Source organism: Sceloporus undulatus, unplaced genomic scaffold, assembly GCF_019175285.1.
Source record: "Sceloporus undulatus isolate JIND9_A2432 ecotype Alabama unplaced genomic scaffold, SceUnd_v1.1 scaffold_14, whole genome shotgun sequence".
NCBI classification, from domain to species: domain Eukaryota; kingdom Metazoa; phylum Chordata; class Lepidosauria; order Squamata; family Phrynosomatidae; genus Sceloporus; species Sceloporus undulatus.
This window is the reverse complement of record NW_024802936.1, coordinates 2,352,493-2,377,166: the sequence shown is the minus strand read 5'-3', so window position 1 is coordinate 2,377,166 and position 24,674 is coordinate 2,352,493. Positions and strand designations below refer to the sequence as shown.

General features: G+C 37.7%; 1 protein-coding gene across 2 annotated transcripts in view; it reads left to right on the top strand.

The window, feature by feature from the left end:
- LOC121917293 (myomesin-1-like) overlaps positions 1-24,674 on the top strand; it is a 105,389-nt gene that overhangs the window by 67,616 nt on the left and 13,099 nt on the right. The window contains exons 16-30 of one of the 2 annotated variants that reach the window (XM_042443111.1): positions 1,235-1,409; positions 4,381-4,502; positions 5,302-5,619; positions 7,633-7,829; positions 9,047-9,173; positions 9,745-9,929; positions 12,190-12,304; positions 14,658-14,814; positions 15,814-15,920; positions 16,082-16,126; positions 18,799-18,935; positions 20,283-20,427; positions 22,244-22,303; positions 22,518-22,585; positions 23,544-23,657. In XM_042443111.1, the coding sequence (XP_042299045.1) occupies positions 1,235-1,409; positions 4,381-4,502; positions 5,302-5,619; positions 7,633-7,829; positions 9,047-9,173; positions 9,745-9,929; positions 12,190-12,304; positions 14,658-14,814; positions 15,814-15,920; positions 16,082-16,126; positions 18,799-18,935; positions 20,283-20,427; positions 22,244-22,303; positions 22,518-22,585; positions 23,544-23,657 (2,072 nt within the window). The remainder of the gene's footprint in view (positions 1-1,234; positions 1,410-4,380; positions 4,503-5,301; positions 5,620-7,632; positions 7,830-9,046; positions 9,174-9,744; positions 9,930-12,189; positions 12,305-14,657; positions 14,815-15,813; positions 15,921-16,081; positions 16,127-18,798; positions 18,936-20,282; positions 20,428-22,243; positions 22,304-22,517; positions 22,586-23,543; positions 23,658-24,674) is intronic. The other variant, XM_042443110.1, reaches the window with a different exon arrangement.

The following is a 24,674-nucleotide window of genomic DNA, read 5'->3' as shown; positions in this document are numbered from 1 at the left end:
AATAATAATAATAATAATAATAATAATAATAATAATAATAATAATAATAATAGCAAGTCAAAAGTGTTACCCGGTGCAGTTGATGGCTTCAGTGTTAGTGGAGTGGTGAAGTTGCTCCAGGTGATGAATCCAGTCCCCAAAATAGATTCAGCATCATGAATAGTGATATTAGAGTTCAGACTAAATTCCAGAAAGGATTCACCATCCCACTGATATGGAAGCTACCAGCCACAACTGGGTGGTACATTTATAGCTTAGCATTTCTTCGTAGGCAGCTACCAGGAGATGTGACTGGAAAGACCCTGTCAACACTTGGCAATAGGGTACTGTGGAACTGTGAATGCTCACCCATTTACTGTTCGGAAGTCATTGGGTGGTGGTGCAATTTGGTCAACCTGCTTTCAGATATCTCAGCAATCAATATGGCCACAGTGATGTCTATGAGACCACCCTCCAATTAAAGTTTGTTACCACTTGCAGAATAGACAGAGCAATTTAATTTTAGTTATTTTGGTACAAATACCTCTGTTTACTAGCTTTTTTTATCAATATTTTAGATTACTTTAGATTACTTGTAGCTTTTCTGTTTCACCTCTGTAACAATGGCCCAAAACACACAGGCCTAAAGGAGCGGCTTCTGGCAGCTTCAGGTGTGTGGCATGCAGATGACACATGCCCCCGGATCAGCCGGAAGCTGCTCTGGCCAAAGTCCATTCCTTGCCAGTGGCCCACTTTCAGGGCATGTCATGGTCCCAGGCCAATCAGGACTGGAGCAGCCAGAGGCCCCTCCAAGCCACCAATCTGCTTTGCCCCATTGACAATTAGAAAGTAGGAAAACCCACATTTTCTCAGAATTTATAATGTTGTCCTCACCATTCAGCCTTTGGCTCATACACTCAACACATTTTAAAAACTGCTCAGGTAAAATAGATAGACAAAACAAAAGCATTAGATTCACCTACAGCACACCATCTGTGTATTGGCGCTTCTGCAGATTGCCCTATCACCCTATTAGCCAAAGGTGATGCACACCCATGGTGTGCTGCCCATTAACTAATATGGACTTGAGCTCCTGTGGATTTTCCCATCCCTGGGAAAACAAATGGTGATTTGCTTTAATTTGCTAGTAATTATTTATCACTTGATGTTCAGTATTATATTTACACTAGCATGGAAAAACAGTATTTTAATGTCAACTATGTTGATCATTATTTTTTTTTCTTTTTATCTCTAGATATTCCTAGTGCTCCTAGCCATGTTGTACCTACAAGAAATACAGACACCTCAGTAGTTATTACTTGGACAGAATCCAAAGATGCAAAAGAATTGGTTGGGTACTACATAGAAGCAAGCAAAACTGGATCTGGTCACTGGGAACCATGTAACAATAATCCTGTGAAAGGCACAAGGTAGTAGGCTTGTAGTAAGCTTCTAGGCAAGCTTGCAGTTTTCTGTACATTGAAAAAAAATTATTTTGATATCTCAAAAATGTTCAAAAAAGGACATTTCTTCAACCTCAAATTAAACTTGGGATGAAGTCATGGTTTAATGATGTTATGCTGAAACACCATTTGGCACAGATCTAAATGTCATTTTGCTAGGAAAAAACTTTAACAACAAGGTTATTGTTATTAGATAATAAGAACAGATGTTGTTATGATATTTTATCCACAGCAATATGTGTCCTTTAAAAAGCAATGCATTAAGTGGCACAATTTCAGATTTCATTGGGAAAGTAGCAAAGTTATCTGCAAGTATATTTTAAAGGGGGTCTATTTTAAGAAAATTTGCTTGCTTTAAAAACAAACAAACCTCATAATGACTGCAGCACAGCTATCTGCAATGTTATCCTAACTTTTAAAATTTAAATCCAGAATATTGATGGCTTTGGTTACAAATGGACATAGGCCCATTTATTTTTAATTATTTTATAGCAATTGTCACCTGACAGGTAGAAAACAAAGTTAGGATATGTGTGTGTGTGCATATCAAATATTAAAAGATACAATGCATATATTAAATAATTAATTGTTCAGATTTTTTAAAAATGCACAGCCCAGCCCAGCCTTATTGCTGTTTATAAGGATGAAGGTCCATAAGGCATAAATCAGTTATTGAAGGGAAGTAAATGGCCAATGGTCTTGGCAGAATTTCATTTAAATAGAGACCAGATGCATTTTGACCTATGGTTTTCCTCAGTGGCCAGTGAAATTCTTGTATTTTCTAGTTCTTTTCTCCAGACAAAGGTTAATGCATCAATATACATTCCTGTAGAATGAAAATCCTCTTCTGCTTCACTAACCACAACTTATTTAATATAATTATCTCTTCCCCTGCCTGGATTTGCCCTTTTTCCCATGCTGCTCCCTATTCCTTGAACCTCCTTCCCTTACATCTCTGGACTGCCATCTCTTTAACCAACTTGAAGACAGAACTAAAAACATTTTTGTTTAGGGAAGCATTCCACCTCATAACTTTACTGAATGATTATTATTGCCATTGGCCCTTCCCTTACGTGGGGGATCCGTTCCAGACCCCCCCCCAATAAGGGGAATTCCACATATGCTTCAGCTCCATTTAAATGAATGGGGCTTGTACACATGGTGCGGTAGTACACGCACCCCCTTCCAGAGTGCACCGCCCCTTTTCCCAGCGTGGCTTTCAGCATATGCTAAAAGCCGCATAAGGTGCACCCGCGTCATACATGAGAGCACTGTTTGTCATATTTTATTATATGTTTTAATATTATTATTTTTGTTTCCTTAGATTGTACACCTTAGGCAGGTTTTTAATTTTTGTTTTAATTTTATATACTCAGCATGTATGGTACTGTGCAAATTTACAGTGCTTTATAAATAAAGTTTATTAATAATAATAATAATAATAATAATAATAATAATAAGGCTGAATGCATGCACACAGGCACATGTTTTATATCTTTGCCCTCTTTGTTTCTACTGTTTTTGTGAGCTAAAGCCTATATCATTTTCTTTTGTTGTGCTTTACCAAGTAGGCAGAAATACTGAGCTGTTCAACAAATATATGTTCCTGATGAATAAATTAAATGTGACTCAAAACATGAAGTGGGATTGCCTCCTTTGCATCCCCAAAATATCATCTAACTTTATACCCTGTCTGCTGAAATGTTTTCTTATCAGGACTGTGCCAGAAGAGAATGTTCCTATCACATCTTGGATATTGCTGTCCATCATAGAGTGGAATGTTTATTTTCTCTGAAAGAACTATTATAGTTCTTTTGGAGTAGGTGGGAGCTTTCACAGAATACTTGGCCCATACGGATGTATCCACTCAAGTGTTCCTCCAACATATGAAAGAGAAGAGTTGGGACATATGTCCAAGCTCTCCACATGTTGAGGTGTACAAGCAGGATTATAAATTGCACAGAGTGGCTTTATCCAAAGAACAGATTTCCTGTCCTTGCTGCAGACATTCTTCACTAATGCAAGGATAGTCTGAATGATTGGAAACACAGTGAATTCATAAAGTTTGCATTTTCCAGCTTGAGTTTTAGTTTAACTCAGACCTAAAACATCTAGCCAAATTTTCAGACTTCCATACTTCTTCCCTTCTTCTTCTTCTGTCTATTTTTTCACTACTCAGCATGAAAAAGGTTTTGGAGAACCCAAGAGCTTCCACACTGTAGATCCAAAGCTGGTCTTAATATTGCCTCCATGTGGATTTTATATTTAAGTTAGTTCTCAGACCCAGCACAGGAACTTCCATTTTTGTTCTGGAAGTGGGGAATTCAATGAACTTCTCCCTCCCTGTGCCTCATCATTTGAGGGAAAGCATGCCAGAGGAGACACCCAGGAGACAGGACATACTGTCCCAGAATATTATTTCCCCTGGACCTGCCCCATTTGATGGCCTTTATAGTCCTGTCCCTTGATTTAGTGCAGCCTTAAATAGTGAGATGCTAGTGCAGTTTCTTGTAGAAGTGTTAGAACAGAGGTTCCCATACTGAAGTCCTCGTACCCCCAGGGAGTGCGAGATGATATTCAGGGGGTGCGACTAAGAGTGGTTGTGCCCTTGAGTGATGAGTCACAAGTCATCACTCATTTTTTTCTGAATAAATTAGAATCTAATTGCTCAATTTAGATTTGTATTTAATGCACTTAGTTAAAAGCTTTTTTTTTTTAAAGTTCAATTTGTTCGCCCACAGTATTGTATGTGGTTCAAAAACTAGAAATGAGACTTCTTCATCTTCAAACATATTACTTTTGTACGATGTGTGAACATTAGTCATACATTTCCTAGGGGTGTGGGGCCTAGAAAAGGTTGGGAACCACTATGTTAGAGAATAGCATTCACAAATTTTGAAAGCCCATTCAGTAGTGATTTTTCACTATTTGACTTAAGATTCACTTGCCATGGACTTTCTACGGGAGACCACTACATTTTCCGGGTCAGAGCTGTCAATGCTGCTGGACTCAGTGGGTATTCTCAGGAATCGGAAGCAATTGAAGTCAAGGCAGCTATTGGTAAGTGGCCTCCTATTCCTAAAGCATAAGTGGAAAGCAACCTAATTATCATTATTATTTAGGGATGTGTTATTTATTTACTGTATTTTTTTACATATGTGTTATATAACATTTGATATTTCATTTCCATCATTTCACAGTCATCCAGTCGCTATATATATGTAGACTTTTCACCTTCACCATCCCAGACTTCTTTGAGTGTGTTCCCTGTAATCCTGTATGGAAAATATGCTCACTTCACATTATCCAGTAAAATGACCTGGTAGTTTTCATTCCATAATATGATGCCTAGTCTAACATGCCCTAGCTTGAAAAAGTGCATTCATTAATTGATATGCCTAATTTGCTTAACTGCTTTATTCCATTAACATAGTTATTCTTATTTTGTTTGTGCTTGGATCCTTTTTGGTTTGCACGTTGTCAGCAAGAAACTTCATATGATGACTAAATCAGTAATCCTAACAAGAACAGCTGTTGTGGTTTATTTTATAGATGATATGTTCCTCCAAAGAAAAATTCTGACTTTAACATAATATTGTCTTTGAGCACACTGGACAATGTTCAGTGTATAATGTTGAATATATAACAAATGCCAACTGCATGCAAGTATTAACTGCTTAGATGTATGATACTTAATACCAACTGACATTTCACATAAATCAAACCATATGTCATACCAAATTCCATGTCCTGTTTCTATCCAGCTATGTGTCCATTTCTTCATTCACTTAAATAATGGAGAACTGGGAATGAATCAACTCTAATTTCAAATGTCTTTATTATTTTCTGGCAATTATAGGGGGAGGATTGCTTCATGGTGTATGTCCTGGACTAAGTGGTAAAGCTGATGGACTAACAGACCACACTACCAACTGGGAAGGCATGCATGAGTCCTCCCAGCCTGTCTTTGACACAGATGCTTTGTTAAAATGCAGTGCTAAACCTAACAGGCAAACAGTGCCCCATAGCAATGGTAAGCAGAGGAGTTCGACAGACAATAAAATGAGTGAAACAGTTCCTACCTCTTCATCACAAAAGGCAACTACAAAGCAGGCAAGTAAATCTCATCCTGGGGATCGCTCAGCACTGGAGAAAACGAAGAAGAAAAAAGATATAGGTGAGCTTTAGTCATATGGAGTGACTTCACTGTGTTAGAACCTTCATTTCAGACCGTTATCATCTGTGATCTTCCAAACAGCAAATGGACATCTTGCCAATGCTACATTTGGAATCATCTTCATCTAATCAATGCTCAGCATTTCATCTACATTTGGAATCATGCCACATTTGGAATAATCTCCATCTAATAAATGCTCAGCTTTTTATCTAGGCCATTATATGGTGATGATTAGAACTATGGCCCATATATACATATGTTGCATTTAACAAAAAGCTTGCATGTTGCATTTGTTAGCTAATTTTATCACATTTGTTTCCTTGTCTTTATGTTTCTGTTTATCAGAGAAAGGCAGATTGATCATCTTGCACCCTATCATTTCTTTATATATTATTAACAACTTTGTTATCTGGTAGGACATGGGAACAGACAATTTGCTTCCAGGTGATTGTTTTTAATTGATCCATAAGCTACTTGGTGTACCTTTCCAGTTGAAGAGCACTGTAAAACATTTTAGATCAATAACAGACATTTGCATTGGTAAGCTGTGGAAACTCTGACTTAGCATAGATGACCAGTGTTGCCTAGCCTTTTGTTCTTGTGGCAGGAGCAGCTATACAATGTTTACTATGTCCTGCCAAAAATGTGAGCATTTTACCTTTTCTGCCCCCCCCCCCCCTTGTCCCATCAAACCATAGAATGACTCAAGGTTTCATTTTTGGTTTCTTTCTCTGCTTGTATGTGCAAATGTCATGGCATACCTATCACATTTAAACAACTCCATTGACACTCACTAATTGAAAAATTAAGCTCTTACCATTGGATATGATACATTGCCCAACATAAAATTGTGTGTGTGTGTGTGTGTGTGTTTGAAAAACACCTTCGACCACAACCATTCCAAAAAGCCAAATAAAAGCCTTTTCTTGAAAGCATTTAAGAAGCCAATTGAAACTAATAGGCATCATGATTGATATACTTTGGTTTAATGAGGGCAGAAGAGAGCAGCAGGGGCTGTGTTCCAGCAGGTAGGTGATGCATTCTACTTGAAGGCATCTGTTAAGAAACCCTTATTCCATTCTAGATTAGCCAACGTAGTGTAGTGGTAAACATCGAACTGTGACTCAATATATCAAGGTTCAATTCCCTGCTCAGCCATGGAAACCCACTGGGTGACCTTGGGCAAGGCACACTCTCTCAGTCCCAGAAAACCCCATGATAGGCCTTAGAGTCACCATAAGTCAGAAACAATGTGAAGGCACACAGTGACAATTAGTTCTTATATGCCTTTTATTGGTAGGACTTCAAGCCCTCATTCCTATTATGTGGATCCATGGAATTATTTATAAAGGCAGCTTTGTATTTTACTTTTGCTAGTTATATTTAAAATGGTTTACAAAAAAGTCAGCAAGTAAAAAAAAAAGGAAATGTAACTAATTTATATCCAAGGTCCTAACCATGGGTAGTATTGGCCTCTGGCCAGTAATCTCAGGAACAAGTGGCATTGCAGTAAAGAGGTAAAATATTACATGGGAATTGTGGTATTGAAAAGAGAGGCCTCCCCACTCATATGCCATGCATATGGAAAAGCATTGCTCCAGATATTTTCAGCCATCTTTCAGGTGCAATCATATCAAACACTAGGAATAGAAGAAAGAGGAGGTGGGAAAGATTTGCAAAACTAAACTGTTTTTACTCAGTAAAATAAAATATACATCACTGATGTTGCCCGTTAATTTAAAAGAATACAATTTAATAGTGGTTTCAGTTCCACAGTTGAATTATTTTGAAGTAATGACTCATCATGACCCATACTCACCTAACATCACATTAGTTTCTATTGACAAGTTCCCTTAAATATTGGGGATTTTAGAGAATTTGAATTTTTAATGCATTAATATTTCTTTCTTAAAGGGTGGAAACCTCAGTATGAACCTAAATAATCCCAAGCAAATGTTTTATTAAGTAATTGAATCCTCTTGTATTGATAATAAACTATTCACTCTAAAACAGCTACTCCATCTCCACCATATGACATCACGGTACTTGAAAGTGTTCGAGACTCAATGGTTCTTGGATGGAAACAACCAAAAATTATTGGTGGAGCTGAAATAACTGGCTACTATGTGAATTACCGGGAAGTGATTGGTGGAAAACCTGGGGAATGGAAAGAGGCTAACATTAAACCTGTTAGTGAAAGAGCATACAGGGTAAGAAACTGATTTCATAATGGTAGGTGTGTATCTTATGTCTGATATGGGTGATTTTCTCCTTTCTGCTTCATTCCAGCTGACAGTTCCAGCTGGTACAACTAGGATGAGGAATAGGATGCTTCTGTCTCTGAATTTCTGCAAATTAACTTCATTTAGGAATCAATTCTATGATCTGAGTGCTGAGTTAGCAAATGCTGTGTTAATACAGTATTAGCAATAGTAATAGCAAGTACGTTTCTATACTGCTTATCAGTGCACTTAAGCACTCCCTAAACAGTTTACAATGTGTAAGCTAATTGCCTGCAACAAGCTGGGTACTCATTTTAGCAACCTCGGAAAGATGCAAGGCTAAGTCAGCCTTGAGCCCCTGGCTAGTACTGAACTCACAACCTTGTGATTTGTGAGTGGGTGACTGCAGTACAGGCATTTAACCACTGCGCCACCAGAGCTCATTTGGTGAGTACTATTAGGCCTCTAACAAATTTTCAGTGGTCTGCAGGAAAAAAAGTTGGAGAAGATTATATTAGACTACTAGATATGTTTTCTGTATCAGTATATATGGTTATGTATGTATATAATTAGATATACATTAATGTAAAAGCATGCATAGAATTTCAACATCAGGAAGTTACTAGGCTTCCTGTATTGTGTAACTATGGCGGGGTACAGACTGCCGCTTTGCGGCGGTCTGCCGCCGCCGCCGGCTAGTCCGTGGGGGAGCCGGAGCCTCCACACGGCGCGGCTCCCCTACGGACTGAAAAAGAAGCTCCAAAATGGAGCTTCTTTTTCCGTCGCGTTTGCGACGTAGCGAGGCGCCAGGGGCGCACTCGCTACGTCACAAAGGACGCGACGCGTACGGACGCTCAGCGTCCAATACGCAAAGATGGCGCCGGCCATGTAGAAGGGCCGGCGCCATCTTGTACGGACAGAGTCCGTACTAGGCCCAGGGGCGTCTAAAAGAGACGCCCCTTTTTTAAAATGGGACGTCCTCCGGACGTCCCAAATGGCAGTAAAGAAAGCCCCAAAGTTTATACAACCTTAAGCCTGATGCTAAGAAACAAATTATATGGTACCTATTTCTTAAGCATACAAAATTGCTAGTACAGTACCTTTCCATTACTGATTGGTAAAGATTGTAAGAAGCATGTTTGTTACTGTGTAGATATGTCTGTTACTGTGTAGTGTGCAGCACATTAACTTTACCTGTACTACAGGTACATGACATGAAGGAGAACATGACATACCAATTTCAAGTTGCTGCTGCTAACCTAGCTGGACTTGGCATACCTTCTCCAGCTAGCCAATCCTTCAAATGTGAAGAATGGACCATTGCTGTTCCAGGTTAGAACCATATGGGTTATTTAGAATTGACAAAAGATCCTTTTTCAGTGTTTCATGCCGAATTGAATCATAGATAAAATAGAATGAACTGCTGACTGGAATAGTAATTTCTCTTTGCTCCTGACAGACCATTTGCTGAAGTTGTCAGATAAATTTTTATTTTGCAAGTGCTAAACACTTACTCAAAATGTTCATTTTGGAAGTTAGCCCCCATTGGAGTCAGCTCCTGAAAATCCAGATCACCTTTTGCTTTTGCAAAAAGGAGGTATTTACTTTATTATTACTTCAGTAGATAAGTTTAGGATGTAGACCATTTGTTTCACGACTCTTCAAAATTTGCAAGCTGAAGTGTATGTACTCCAAAAATGTAAAACCCATTTTATGTTGTAATAAAGTGTGAACAAAGAAGGATGGATGTCATTGTGTTATGACACTTCTGTCTATCTTCTTGTGTAGCATTTTGGTCACACAGAGATTACAATTTGTTCTTCTTCAGTAACCATTTCTTTGGTACTGTGCATTAATCATCACTGTGGTTTCAATTGTCTTCTGTCTCCTGTTCATCTTTCAGGACCACCCCATGATTTGTCATGCAGAGAAGTAAGGAAGGAATCATTGGTTCTATTATGGAAACCACCAATTTATGTTGGCCGAAGTCCTGTGACTGGTTTTTATGTTGACATGAAACAAACACATGCTTCAGAGGAACATTGGAAGAGTGTGAATGAGAAAGCAACTGCAAACAAATTCATAAAGGTATGACATTTTAGGGGAAAACCTGTACTGTTAAAGAAGTACTAGTACCAGTAGCTCTATTTTTGTGATACCAGTTTCTTGTCTAGGATCAGTTGTATTCCCATATAAAACTACTGTAATTGCACCAGGACAATAACTTGTTCACTACATCAGAAATAGAAGTGTTGTGTAAATAGGATAGCATGACTAATGGTTGCTTGTAAACCAGTATGGCAGGGGATTGGACTGGATGGCCTTTGTTGTCTCTTCCAACTTTATGATTCTGTAATTCTACAAGTGCTGAACAAATACATATCCAAGCTAATATGCATTCTATTCAGATATAGTTGTGAAAATATAGCAAAATTGTTGTTTTTGACATATTACGCCTTGTCTACTTGTACCACAAGAAATTATTGATTTCAGTTTTTATAGCTAGACTATATAGTTTTACAGAACATGTTCTTAATATAGGGTTACTGAATTTGCAAGTCAGAGGCTTAAACCCAATAGTACTAACAATAGGTTTTAGGCCAGGATAGTCTTCCAGGATGGGCATAATCCAACTAAAGATAGGTTCCTTTACGTTTCATTGGTCTCAATAGCAGAGTTAAACATATATTCAGATGCCTCTAATTGAAATAGAAGTGATAAATATGCTTCACTGTGTGGAGCATGCCCTATACTTTAAATTCTTAATTATATTAATTCTGTAATTAAAATGTTTAATGCCTGTCTGTGGATCTGTATTAATCTATTCTTACCCAATGAATTAACTATATAATTAATTCCCCAGGGCTAAAGCAAACAGAGAAACTTTTTTCTTTGTAAAGAGGAGCAAGAATGCTTCAGGGGTAGGGAATGAATTAATAGCTTAATGGTGAAATTGTAGTGGCCTCACCACCTTCATAGGTGTGACTGATGACATAGGAAAGAGCATTCTCATCGGCTGTTCCTAAACTGTTGAACTCCCTTCCGTGGGAAGTTAGTTAGTCCCCTCCCTGCTTTCTTTCTTCTAGCAGGTCAAGACTTACAGTATTTGTTTGGACAGAATCATAGAATCATAGAAAAAGTGTAATAGTACACTTTTTTTTAAAAAAAATCATTTAAAAGCTATTTTTAGCTTTTATTTTATTAACTTTTATTTTAAAGTTTATAAGCAGCCTTGGGCCCTTGGCAGGTGAAAGGCAAGATATAAATTGAGATGATGATGATGACGACTCAGAAATGGTTTTGTGAAAGGGGTTGAGTTTAATTATTTAAAGGACAGAAAATTGCAGGGCCAGGGGAAATTGTTCCAGTCATGTTGAATAACACAATAATAATAATAATAATAATAATAATAATAATAATAATAATAATAGATTATTTATTTATAGCCCGCCCAATCACAAGGAATCCGGGCGGGTTACAGCAGTAAAAGTACATTAAAAATACAATAAAATTCAAAATTAATACTTTCCCAACCCCCCATCACAATTCTAAAAGTACAATATAAAATAATCATAATTTAAAAACAGTAAAATACAATAGGATAAAAACTGGGGAAAATTGGGTGGACAGAGAGACATGGATCACAATCGAGTCATATTCATATTTATATTCGGGGAGAGGAAATGGTAGTGTGCAGATGGAATTGTGAGAAGCAAATACATTAGATTGGTTAGGGATATCTCTGGTGGGAGCTAGAGTGAGGAGGCCTTCTTGACGGCAGATGGTGAGGTATGCCATTAAAAGAAAGGAAACTGTGAAATGTTAAATTCGCCCCATGGGAATCCCAACGTGAGTTTTCTTTCTTGAGCACCAAAACGTCTTGGACTATCAATAGAGTTTGAGCAGATTAACATTTCTGAAGGAGAGTAAATGCAGAACAAGAAATAAACAGACTCCTTAGTTGTTGGAAAATAAAAGTATAAATACATAACAGCAACAATAAACACCTCATATCTAATAACCCCAAATATTTCTTGATGTACTATCAGGAGACTACAGACAACTATAATATCAATGCAACTCATTATGCCAGTTCTACATGACATGGAAGCCTCTCACAGGCCAATGTGGTCCATTTAGACTGCTTTACTGAGTAAATTCAGTAGTTGATAATAGACCTGACCCCAGGTGGACAAAATAAGCAATGTGGATAAACAATATCATAGTACTTTGAACCAGTCTGCCAGCAATTTTATGTTAATTTGGATAGCTTGGGGGTGTTACTAATGTACACATTCTGCCTATAAGGAGCCTTTCACTCATGCTCTCCTGTGCTGGTTTTCACTAGATCAGTGACCTAAAAGAAGGTACTAGTTATGTATTCCGTGTAAGAGCTGTAAACAAAGCTGGAGTTGGAAAGCCTTCGGAGCCCACTGATCCTGTAATAGCTGAAACTCGACCAGGTTTGTTAATGTTTCATTGTGATTTAGCTTATGTCGGAAATAAAAATGTCCATGTATATCTGAATGATTAGAACTGGGACACACAAGCTGTCTTGGCTATAGCTATTAATAGGAAGTGAGAACATCATCTCATACAAGCAGACTAACTTTATATTGCATCTTTGAGCCCTTCTGTCCTAGAACAGATGAAGGCACATACAGATCTTTAAGAGCTCTGCAACCTCACACACTTGATGTATTTCACAAGCAAAAGAACACTAAAGTAGATGGTGGGATGTGAAGGGCAGTGCAATATAAAAGAAGAGTATGTACTGTAGATATGGGATAGCCTCTTACCTTATATGTCCAGTGACCTCCTAAGAAGATCATCAAAGGAATTGAGGAGAACAAACAGAGCCCCAGTGATATATTCTTTTCACTGTAAGAGAAATTTTAGCTCAGGGCCCATTTCCTGCACCTGAAGCACCTACAGATACTGCTGTTGATTTTGTATGGAAATCTGAAGACACTACATTCTTGTGTAATAAGACCACATGGGAATTTCCTGTCTTCCACCAGGATCTGAGAATTTAACTATACCTCTGTCAGTAGAGGAGCATGTAGTTTAATCAGGAAGGACTAGAAACAGAGGAAGGAATGGGCCGAGTAAACTTGCCTCTCACTGAAATGACCCATCTACTATGCTAGCCTGACATTAGCACTGAGGTAGTGGCCCCAAGCCAGCTTCTAATTGTACAGACATTTACAGTAGTTTTTTGGGGCGGCGGGGGGGGGGCACGACTAAATACATTGTAATTTTGGACCCAATCAACATCTTTAAATTGCACAAAACATTTAGAGTGTACTAGTTTACATGCTGCGGTTGACACAGTGATTCTTGAGAAATCCTATGCTTAAAATGCTTATTTCAGGAAAGAGGTGATCAAGTGCAGCTGCTCACGGATGTGCTTTTGTGAAATTTGGACTCCACAAAGGCCACCCCTGATGCCCTCACACGTGCCCCCCAAAGAGATTGAACATTTGACATTTGGCTTGTTTGTTTTTTAAATAATAGGGCACAGGATCCCCAAACCTTCCAAAGTTTTTTAAAACCCTGAAGTGAAACTAGACCTCTGTCCACTTCCAGGTTTTTTTATTCTTGTTAAGTTTTTGGCCTTCCTTGGCGAGATGGTCCTGAGAGTGAAAAATTGTTTTGAAACTGTACAAAGTTGCCCATGAAAATATCCACTAAATCTCTGTAAATCTAGGCCCTTTCAATGCCATCGTATCAGAAATAACTCCATACTCATCATGCTTGTATAATGTATCAATGAAATAATTATCAGCAATATTTATGCTTGGAGCTCAGTTCAGCACCAGTGGCCCTGCAAATAATCCTTCCTCCCCTCCAATACAACCTTATAGGAATAACAACAAATAGATTTAAATAACTTCACATTTTATTTCTGTCATATAAAATATTAGGCCATAAACAACTAATCTGATCTGCAAGAAACTGGAAGCCATCATTTCTCACTTCATCATAACTCATGGTTTATCACAAAGATAATAACATTCTTCTGGGTCCACAAGATCCATCTCAATCTAATGGCAATGTGGAGAAGTTCAGAGATTTTTCTTTCTATTTATGAATAATTATGACAAAATGGTTAATTTTAATTATGATTTATTTTAAACATTCAACTTTAAACCATGATTTATGAAGCTACTTTATTTCAACAAACTACAGTTAAAATTTAAGTTTAGAATTCTAATAAAACACTAATTTGCACTGACGGCATCTAATGATCTGGTTCAGCTCCAATAAAGAGATGTAGTCTTGTTAGCCTTTAGGAAAGCTAGACACATTCCCCTCATGACAAACCAAGGGAGAGTCAATTGTAGACTGAAGGACGGATGGGGCCCCCAGGATCTTGTCTCTAAAACATTTCCAGCAAATAAGGGAATTCCTCTGCTATCGGATACTTCCAGGATCAATGGTTTTACAGTAAAATGTCTCCCCAACTTTCCATGAACTCAGAAATTGGCTTCTGGACAGTTCTCATTTTTATTTTCTCACTGCTTTTACTCTGCATCAATACTGGCCATGTGTTTGAAGGGGCTTGCTTATGCTTACCGGCAATGTTCCCCCCCCCCCCCGAGTTTTGTTTCCAGAGTTGCTTTTCTCTTCTCTTCTGCCTAGCTTGACAAGAGAGGACTAGGCAATACTCCAAATGGAAGAAGTAAGACAGATTTCGCTTAAGGTCTTCCAGTTTCTGATGAAGCAACTTTTGTCTAATAAGAGGTTATATTTTCCACGGCAGGTTTTAGTTAACATCAAATGCCAGATATTTTTTTTCTTTTAATCTTCTAGGGACAAAAGAAGTTGTGGTCGAGGTAGATGATAATGGAGTTATTTCACTGAACTTTGAATGTGATCAGATGACTGCAGACTCTAAATTCATTTGGTCCAAAAATTATGAACCCATTGAAGATGAGTCCCGATTAGGAATTGATACCAAAGGTGGAAAGTAAGAAATTTTAGAAACAGAACAAATTGCTATGCAGGAATACATATTTGGTAACATGTATACTTTATGCTCTTTTCATAAATTAGATTCTTTTAGTGGGATACCAGTCAGTCTGTCCTGAAACTGTGATAGAAATTCAACCCAGTCAGAAGAAGTCCAGGATGCCATATTTTTCCTGTGGCTAGTAATAACTTTACTGTGTGTATGTGTGTGTTTCTGGTAGCTCCAATAGGAATGTATAATTTTGTGTGACTTTTACGACTGGTCAGCTGCACAGGGGAATTGTTCAGAATCGCTCTTCCTGCACCATATCCCAGATCCAAACTGTCCTTGCTTATGGCTACTTTTAAGAGAAGAACAGGTTAAAGGGGGAAAGCCACCAGAAAACTATCATGTAACATCTAATCTGATTCCTCTGTGTTATTTGTATGATCCCTTATTGTGTACTAGCAATAGCAATAGCATTTACATTTCTATACTGCTTCATACTGGACTAAATAGTTTCTAAGGGGTTTACAACATGTATTGCCCCTCAACAAGCTGGGTACTCATTTTAGCGACCTACGGAAGGATGCAAGGTTGAGTCAAACCTAGAACCCTGGAATGAAACTCACAACCTTATGGCTGCAATATTGGCTGCAGTACTGGCATTTAACCACTATGCCATCAGGGTTCCTCAATTTAAACAGATTTAAAAGATTTAAAATATTAATTTTCCAAAAAACTATGTGAGTTTACGGATGCCTGATTAGCTTCCATGCACAGTTTGTATTACTAGTTTGTATTATGTGCAGCAGTTTAGATTTTACCCATAAAGCTTTATGTAGTTCTGTATACTTGAAGCATTCATTTAAGATAAAGAAGCCAGTGGCATGCCTGGGCTAAGAGTCCTTGATGAACATGCTCACCAGCCATTGCAATTGTATGTGAACATTTCTGAATACAGTATATGGTCTGAGTGTGTGCATGTGGCTTAAACAAAGCTCTTCTATCTTAAAGGTCAAAAGCTGTCTTTAAAGACCTCAGTGAAGAAGATTTGGGTATTTACTCCTGTATTGTAACTGATACAGATGGCGTCTCATCAAGCTATACACTAGATGAGGAAGGTGAGCAGCTAAACCTTCTGTCTACAATACATGTTGGGTTTGCCCTTTGCCTATTATGTCATATAAAAACAAACTATGCTTCAATAAAAATGATAATTGTAAAATAAATTGTGTAAGAATATCAAATGTGTGACATCCCCTCTTATTCCTGTCTTTTGCAGAAATGAAACGCCTCCTTGCTCTCAGCCACGCACATAAATTCCCTGGTAAGTGTTAACAAAGTGGGGAAAGAGTAGTATGTAGCATTAGTATTTCTGGGATACCTTAGAATAGTGGCTTCCACATGTCAGCTTTTGTTACAGTCATATAAAACACACTACTGTGACCTTAGGTTCTGACAGAGGTACCAACCTTTATTTTATTAATTAATTAATTTATGTTTATTAAACTATTTATATCCCACTCTATATAAAGAATCTCATGGGTGGCTTATGAAAAGCATTACACATTTAAACAAGTTACATAATTAAAATAATAAAATAAACTAAAAATATATTAAACTGCAGTAATAAGTTAAACAGATTTAAAATGTTTTTTTAAAAACTATGTACACCGTATTTGGGATGAGTTTACAGATGCCTGATTAGCTTCTATGCACAGTGGGACTTTTTGTATAAATTGCCCAGAACTCCAGCATTCACTTCCTTGCAGTGTTTGATTGTTTCTTTCTCTGTCACTATTTTATAATTAAGATGGTGCCTGTTCCACTATGTATTTTGGAACTCGAACTATTTTTCCATTCTGTATTATTTTAATAGGGATTTTTAATTTATATTTTTAAAAATGTGCTTCAGCTAATGTTTTGGACAAAATTCTTTGGAACGCAAAAATATATACCATCAGTGAACCTGCAAGTCTAACAAGACTATACCTCTCTGTCTGTCAGCATGGAAGAGCGGGGAAAGAGAGCATTATTTGTCTAATTTTTCACATGTGTTACAGTTCAACCAAACTGAGCCGGGAGGAAATTCTTTTGCACATTTGTTTTGAGGCAGAATTTGAAAAAGTTACTTTTTTGGATTAGCATTCCAACCCTGGGAACAGGGACGTAGCTAGGATTTTAGGAAGGGGGGTCCAGACTAAGTGCCACCATTATAATGGGGCTTGGGTGCAGCAGTGCAGCAGCACACATCATTTTTCTAATGGAAGGGGGGGGGCGGACCCCAAGAACCCCCACCCCTTGGCTAAGTCCCTGCCGGGAATTAAAGGAACTGTCATCTCCAGCTTTTTCCACTCTGGTTTGAAATGAAAGAGGCCTAGTAAAGATCTTTTTTTCTCCTCAGCAGTGAAGGGTTTTAAGTCATTCTTAAGTCATTCTGTTTTAGCCTCTGGGTGTTGTGTCTGCTTTTTGTTCTACTTTAGGTTAAAATATTCACAACTAATTACATACAAGAATTTAAAATTGCCACAGTCTGACAGTAAGACAAAAGCAACATAGCATAATTCCTCTCCCCACTCCCCTTTATACCCATAGGCTGATGCAAGTACTAACACATGTGGCAGTAAGCTTGTCTGGGTTTAGAAGGTACATAAGGTCATGGGATTGTCTCATTCTACTCCTTTTCAAATGCTATCATAATAAATAGGGCTTCTTTTTTCCCCCCAGGAGTGTTTAAGAGTGATAGAGGCCAGAGTTTGTTGCTTGCATGCTGGTCTATATCTCATGGTTCTTCTTAAGAAGGAATAGTATTATTCAAAGGCAGGCCACAAATTAGGATGCAACTGGTTTTATGGTTTGAGTTTTAGCTCCAGGAGATCATAAGGAAGAGCAAACAAAGTGAAATCACGATTTGCCAATGTCCTACTTCCTTAGGACCTTGGAATCTTTTGCAACATGGCTGTGGAAGATTCCATAGCTTATACTGCACTGTTTCCAGGGAGATATAAAATGAAATAGAATCTAAATTTGGGAATATCATTGGTCTAGCGTGTGCTCTTCTTGTATCTCACTAGAAGTCTGAAATAATGTTTTCGATTAAGTAGGGCACATGGGTGTGTGTCATAATACACTTAACTAAGAATTAAACAGTCTCCTTTATGTGGATGTATAACAGAAGGAAAGTAAGTAGGTGTGTGTATGTACATGTTGCTTTCAAGAAAGACGTTAGTAGGGATCTAGCATTTATCTCTGTCACCAGATACCCAGACTAGAAGGCTCACTCTATCAGGATCAGCAGAAAACAGGAGACATGTCTGAAGATGCTCAATGGATGAATGATTTATTAATAAAAAGTCAAAAATGTTTCAGCCTCAGAGGCATCACTAGGGAGGTGTGGACTACACTGGGTGTCACCCCAGATGGGGATGTCACACAATAGGGCAGTACACCTGGAGGGACTGGTGCAGCTACTGGGTGAGCAAGAAAGGGTGTCATCTCCTTTTCCTGTTCATCCAGCTGCTGCACCTGCCCATAAACAGGCCCTCTAAAGACTGCAGTTCTGCCCCCCTCTACACAGCCACATTGTAAAGGACTTCTTAGGGGGTCTGTGCCTTCAGGATCCAGCATGGCTGCTGGAAGAGCAGCCATACTATACCCTGAATGGGCACTCCAGAGCTGCAGTGCTGCCCCCCTCAGCAGCAGGTGGCCCAGTAGATAGGAGGGAGGGCAAGGCAACCCCAGTGACACTACTGTTCAGCCTGTATATGCTTTCAAATGCCTTCTTGGGGGCTGTTTTACATTTCACCTCAGACATTTCTGTAGCCAGAACTGTCACACCATTTACTGGACAACGGCTGTCAACCTTTACAACCTTTAGGAATCACACAAGCTAAAATAACCCAATGTGTGTAAGAAATACATCTTGGAACTGGTAGCAGAGTCTTTGTTTGGGGGCAGACCACAAATATCCTCTTTGACATTATTTTTCTTTGTTAACAGTCATCCCCCTTAAATCTGAGTTGGCAGTTGAAATTTTAGAGAAGGGACAGGTGCGATTCTGGATGCAGGCTGAGAAATTGTCTGGCAGTGCTAAAGTCAACTTTGTATTTAATGACAAGGGAATTGTTAATGGAGAGGTAAGCTAATCATTGCTTGTTGCTAAAAGTGATCTGTTGTTATGATAACATGAACTTTAAAAAAAAAGTAAAATGTTCAGATAGAATCTCATACCAAATTATATTGTATTATATTATACTGTGTTACACTGTATTGGATATGATTTTGTTATCACTTTTGGAAACTGTTTAATTTGCATTTTTTATTATTTGATTGTCCAGTTTTATAGTTATAATCTATGTCATGTGTTTAGTAGAATAGCAGAATGTAATTATTATGTTATATTATTACAGGGATGTAAATCTCATTTGGAGGTGCCAGTTTAGCTCCTGGGGATCTCACTGACAGCCCCCCCCTCTCTCTCTCTCACACACACACACAAAGCGCCCAGCTAAAGTACCCTACATTTTCCAGTCAGAAATCTCACTTGGATTCTAACACATTAGGATAAGTAATTCTGTTTGATGGTGATTAGTTTCCCCCAAGACAGCAAAAATACCTTCACTGTACCATAAGAAGTGACTAGCTGATAATGCTTCACTTCTGTTTATCTAAAATGAGAGCTGTGCTGATCGAGAGAAGTCAGAACATGGCTCTCCATGTTCCAAGACCTAACCACGTCTAGGTTGAATACCATGGATGCAAAATTCCTACATGAACATACAAAACCTGAAAATAGGAGTTGGTGTGGGCTTTATGCCTGCAGAGATCCAAATTAGACCCCCACCACCTTTGCTCGCTGCAACTAATTTGGATGTTTCTTCCTCATCCTTTCCCATTGTTGCTTTAGGAAGGCTTTCCAGTATGTGATTTTTGTTTTCAAATGCCTCACTTGTTTTTCAGCCCAAACATGGTATTGTTGCTAAAAACAATACAAAATTTAAAATAATTTTAATAAGAAGAATAGAGCCTAAATCCAATTGCTAGACCCAATTAGTGTAGATCCACTGAGTGAATGAAAAGAGGATATGTCAACGTGTAAATAAGTTCCATTGATTCAGTAGGTCTTCTTTAGTTTAGCCTTGGAATTGTAATTTAGACTTAGATGTTAAAAAAAATGCGGATTCCTCTAAGCAAGTGGTAACAGTGTCTTTGTGACTGAAACAAAGGCCATCCCATCATCTTCAAGGAAAGAGGAATGTCTCTGTGACTGGCACAATAATTCATCAATCAAACAAGGATTTTGCTGAAACTAATGTAGGGTTTGCTCAACAACTTTCCCTTATGTTTGAGAGGGCAAAACTTAGATACGTATTCAAAGTTTAGCTGATGTGCTGGTTTCATAAACTTTTAGAGGCTTAGAGAACATTACATTTTAGAAACTCTGAAGATGACTTTTCAACTCATTTTTATGTTTGTTCTTGAAGAAATATAAGATGAAGATTGACCACAATTCTGGTATGATTGAAATGGTTATGGATAGACTTGAAGATGAGGATGAAGGTACTTACACCTTTCAACTTCAAGATGGAAAAGCAACCAACCAATCCAGTCTTGTTCTTATTGGTGATGGTAAGCACTACTGAAATGCTTTATTTAAACAACTACCTAGTACAGTTTGCTATTAAATGCTTTGTCTTGAATATTATTTCCATTCCTGAAAAACTGTGATAATACAGGTATCGCACATTATAGGGCCTATGTAAGCTTTACTTTGTAGTTTCATAGTATGTCAAAATTATTATGATTTAGAAAGTTACTAGCTAACCAATGGAAGCAAATTAATTTGGTTCATACTGTATAGTCGTATTGTAGGATTAGTTGTTGGAATGTTCTGTTGAAAGTTCAACTGAAATCATTATTCTGTAAGACTGCAATATTTACAGTTCATAGATATTCAAGACTAGTTCCTCACTTTTAGTGGAATTTGTATTTTTAAATAGCAGCTTTCCATGTTATGTAGGGACATTTATGAAACTTCTGCTTCTGTCCATTGAAGAAACAATAGTAATTCAACTGGACATACAATATTCCTGAAGTATTCTTTGGAGCTTGGCCACAGTATTTTGTAATGACTTTCTAACATATACACTAGTAATAATTAGGCAGTGACTGTATAATTTATATTCTCTGTTGCAAGTCTATGTAAATAAATATTCAGTTTATATTTCAGATGTGATGGTTTAATGGAATCAAAACTATTTCATCTATAAATGATGATTCATATTATAACTATTTTATCTAACATATTTTTAAGACAAGTGGTACATCTTCAGTACCTGCTATTTTTATTATATCAGCAACAGCAATGTTTACTTATCATTATTGCACTTCCAAAATATTACAATTAATTTAATAGGATTTAGTCATTGATTTGACAGACCCATAACAATTCATGTGATTTAGATATTTGCTTAACCCATGCCAAAATGTAATAATAGCAAGGGTAATCCAGGTCACCTGGGATAATCACTCTGTAGAATTGGTTAGTTCAGAATTTGTGATGTATAGTGCAATACAATACTCTTTTGCTTAAATCCAACTATGGTTGGAACTCAGAGTTGGTGTAATGGCATGGGTTGCACTTCAGTTCTTTTAATTGGGACCTAATATCATTCTACTTTTTCAAACAGACGCAAAAATATCCTGGCTAGTTTGACCTACTTTGAAACAAATTGCCCTTTCATACTTCACAATTGTAGAACTTTGATTGCACCTTAACTGCCATGGCAACATCCTGTGGGATCTTGGGGTTTGTAGATTGGTGAAGTACTAGAGAGTTCTCTAGCTGAGAATTCTCAATTCATCTCCCTAACTTTCAATCATAGGATTCCAGGCTGTTCCCATGGAGGTTAAAGTGGAATCACAGCACTGTAACTGTGTAGTGTTAAAGGCCCCAAACTACATTTTTCTCTTCCCATTTCAAGTAGTAGCTCCAGTTCTCCTTTTAAAAACTAGGTTCACCTTAGGGTCGCTGTAAGTTGGAAACGACTTGAAGGGACACAACAACAACAAAAATATTTATCCCACTGAAATCAGTTTTTTTTAAAAAAACAGAATATATGGATGTGCATCTAGTTTATACCACTCAATTCAGCAGCCAATTTGTATGCAGAAACTTAATTAAGGCTACAATCCTATAAATACTTATGCCCTATTGAATTCAGTTGGGTTTACTTCTAAGTAGACATGCACCAGCTATTATTATTATTATTATTAACTTTTTATTTATAAAGCACTGTAAATTTACATAGTGCTGTACATACTAGCACTTCTCATGTACATATCTTCTTAGCCAGATTAAGGTATCTGTTTTTAATTCAAATTAATGTCTTTCAAGGATGGCTATACTTTGCTCTGTTTATTTGTTTGTTTATTTTAAATCCAGTGTTCCAGAAACTCCAGAAAGAAGCAGAATTCCAGAGGCAAGAGTGGTTCAGGAAACAAGGTAACACCACACAAACATGACAGGGCTATATAAATCTGATTACCTGGCTTAATTCATCTGCATATGTTTGAGATTTAATAAAACCTATTTTTGTCATAACAAAAATGTAGAGACTATAAAATGATATACTTGATGAATTTGCATGAAAAATTCATTTAATTCTGTTTATGCCATAATATGTGAGGGAGTTTATTTTATAAATCATTTCAAACAGGTCCACATTTTGTTGAGTATCTGGGATGGGAAGTTACCCCTGAATGCAATGTGTTACTGAAATGCAAGGTAAGTAACAGTGCATCTTGGACAGCATTTGTTTACAGAAGCAAAATTAACCAATATAGGCACTTTTAGTGGTGTTATTTTGTCAGGTGTTCTTTTCCACTCTGAGTGAACATCACAATTATAGATTCAGCACAAACATTCATAGATGGATAGTTAGATGGATAGATGTATGCATGCACACACATACATACAATTCATTGGATTGATTCAGAATCAGAGAGAATAAAGTCAGGAGGCAGAGTGGTCTCATAGCAACATAGGAAGGTGCTGTATACTGAGGCCTGTTACAGACTGCCAAAATAAAGCTGCTTTGGGTCTCTTTGGAGATATGCTATTTAAATGATGCATGGGTCCTAAGAGTCCGGAGATTGCGCCAAAGCCACACTCCATTCCTAAGCACTGGAGTGCAGCTTTGGTGCAGCTTCTGGATTCTTAGGGTGCATGCATTATTTAAATAGCATACCTCCAAAGAGACCCGAAGCAGCTTTATTTTGGCAGTCTGTAACAGACCTGAGTGAGACCCTTTCTCTATCTAGCCCAGGGCTGTCAGCTCTGAATGGCAGCCCTGGCTTTCCTGGTTTTCAGGCACAATTCTTTCTTAGCCCTACTTGGAGATTCCTGGTGTTCCCTGTTCGTATCCCATCCATGTATTCCCCAGCCGCAAAACTGCTTAGCTTCCAAAATCAAAAGGTCAGCATGTACATTTAGGGTCGTATCCCTTTTAAAGTGATAATTAACACTTCACTTCAGTATCATAATATAACTACTGCTCGTTGTGAAATGAGCTGGGGTCTTTCTTTGTAAAAGTATAGGATGCTTTTTAACTGCCTCAAGAAGAAATGCTGAAAAGATCAAATGACTTTCCTTAGCTTATTAAGATTTTGCATAACACGATATCTTGCTTTGTAATTTTTCTGATGATTAAGAAACTGATCCTATTTAAAAAATTCCATTTCAGGTGGCTAATATTAAGAAAGAAACACACATTGTCTGGTATAAAGATGAAAGGGAAATAATGGTTGATGAAGAGCATGACTTCAAGGATGGTGTGTGTACTTTGCTGATAACCGAGGTGGGTAGCCTTTTTTCTGTTGAGGGTGGCTTTAGATAAGAGAGTTTTCCTAAATGGACAGTATTTTGTGGGAGAAGAAGATGTGCAGACCAACTGATGTGACCAAGGCAGAAGTTACCATGGAACAAAGCTGAAGCAGGCTGATAGTGTTTAGGAGACAAATGACACAACTGTGCATGTCTGAATGGTGCAGCAAGGCCTTTAAAGTGTTGCCATGGCATGGCAGTGTAATACAACTTTGTGCTTTCTGTCAGGCATTAAAATGCCTTGAAGTAGCACTGAACCTGAGGATCATTTGCTTATTTATTACACAATATATAATGTGTGCACAACTGTCAGAGTGGGGAACCGTGATCCTCCAGCTGTTATTGAACTACAGCTTCCATCATTACTTAACATTTGCCATGCTGGCTGGTGCTGATGACACATGGAATTCAACAATGTCTGGAGGACCACATGTAATATGCTTCTGAACACATATGTATTTCATCACCACTGCATGTTTTCAAAGGTTAGATGCTATTTCTCCTTTATGTAATAAAGCTTGGAAGAGTATGGTTTAATTTAATTCACCTCCGGTCTGCTGAATAACCAGCATTATCTGGGTAATACCATACACAAAATAATAATGCCTCTGTCCTATTATGTGATTGTACTAATGAGTTGTGTGACTGGTTGTACTGTCTCAGAGTAGGCTTAAAGACAATATCCAACACAGTTTTTATTACCCAAGCAAATGACCAATATAGTTGTGTAATCACAACAGGCTGCACAGCTTTTAACACAACTACTTGTGCAATCCAGTGTAACTGATTTAGTAGGGATTTTCACTCCATTAGCACAAAATTTAGGCCTATATCATTTCCAAGTGGGCAAGAAGAGGGCAAAAACATGCCACAACCACATTCCCTTCCAACTTGGCCCTTTAAAAAAAAAAACCCAAAAACAAAACAACGCCCCCTTATGTTGAGATGTTATATGCCATTTTGAAACAAATTATTTTTATCGCATCTCCTA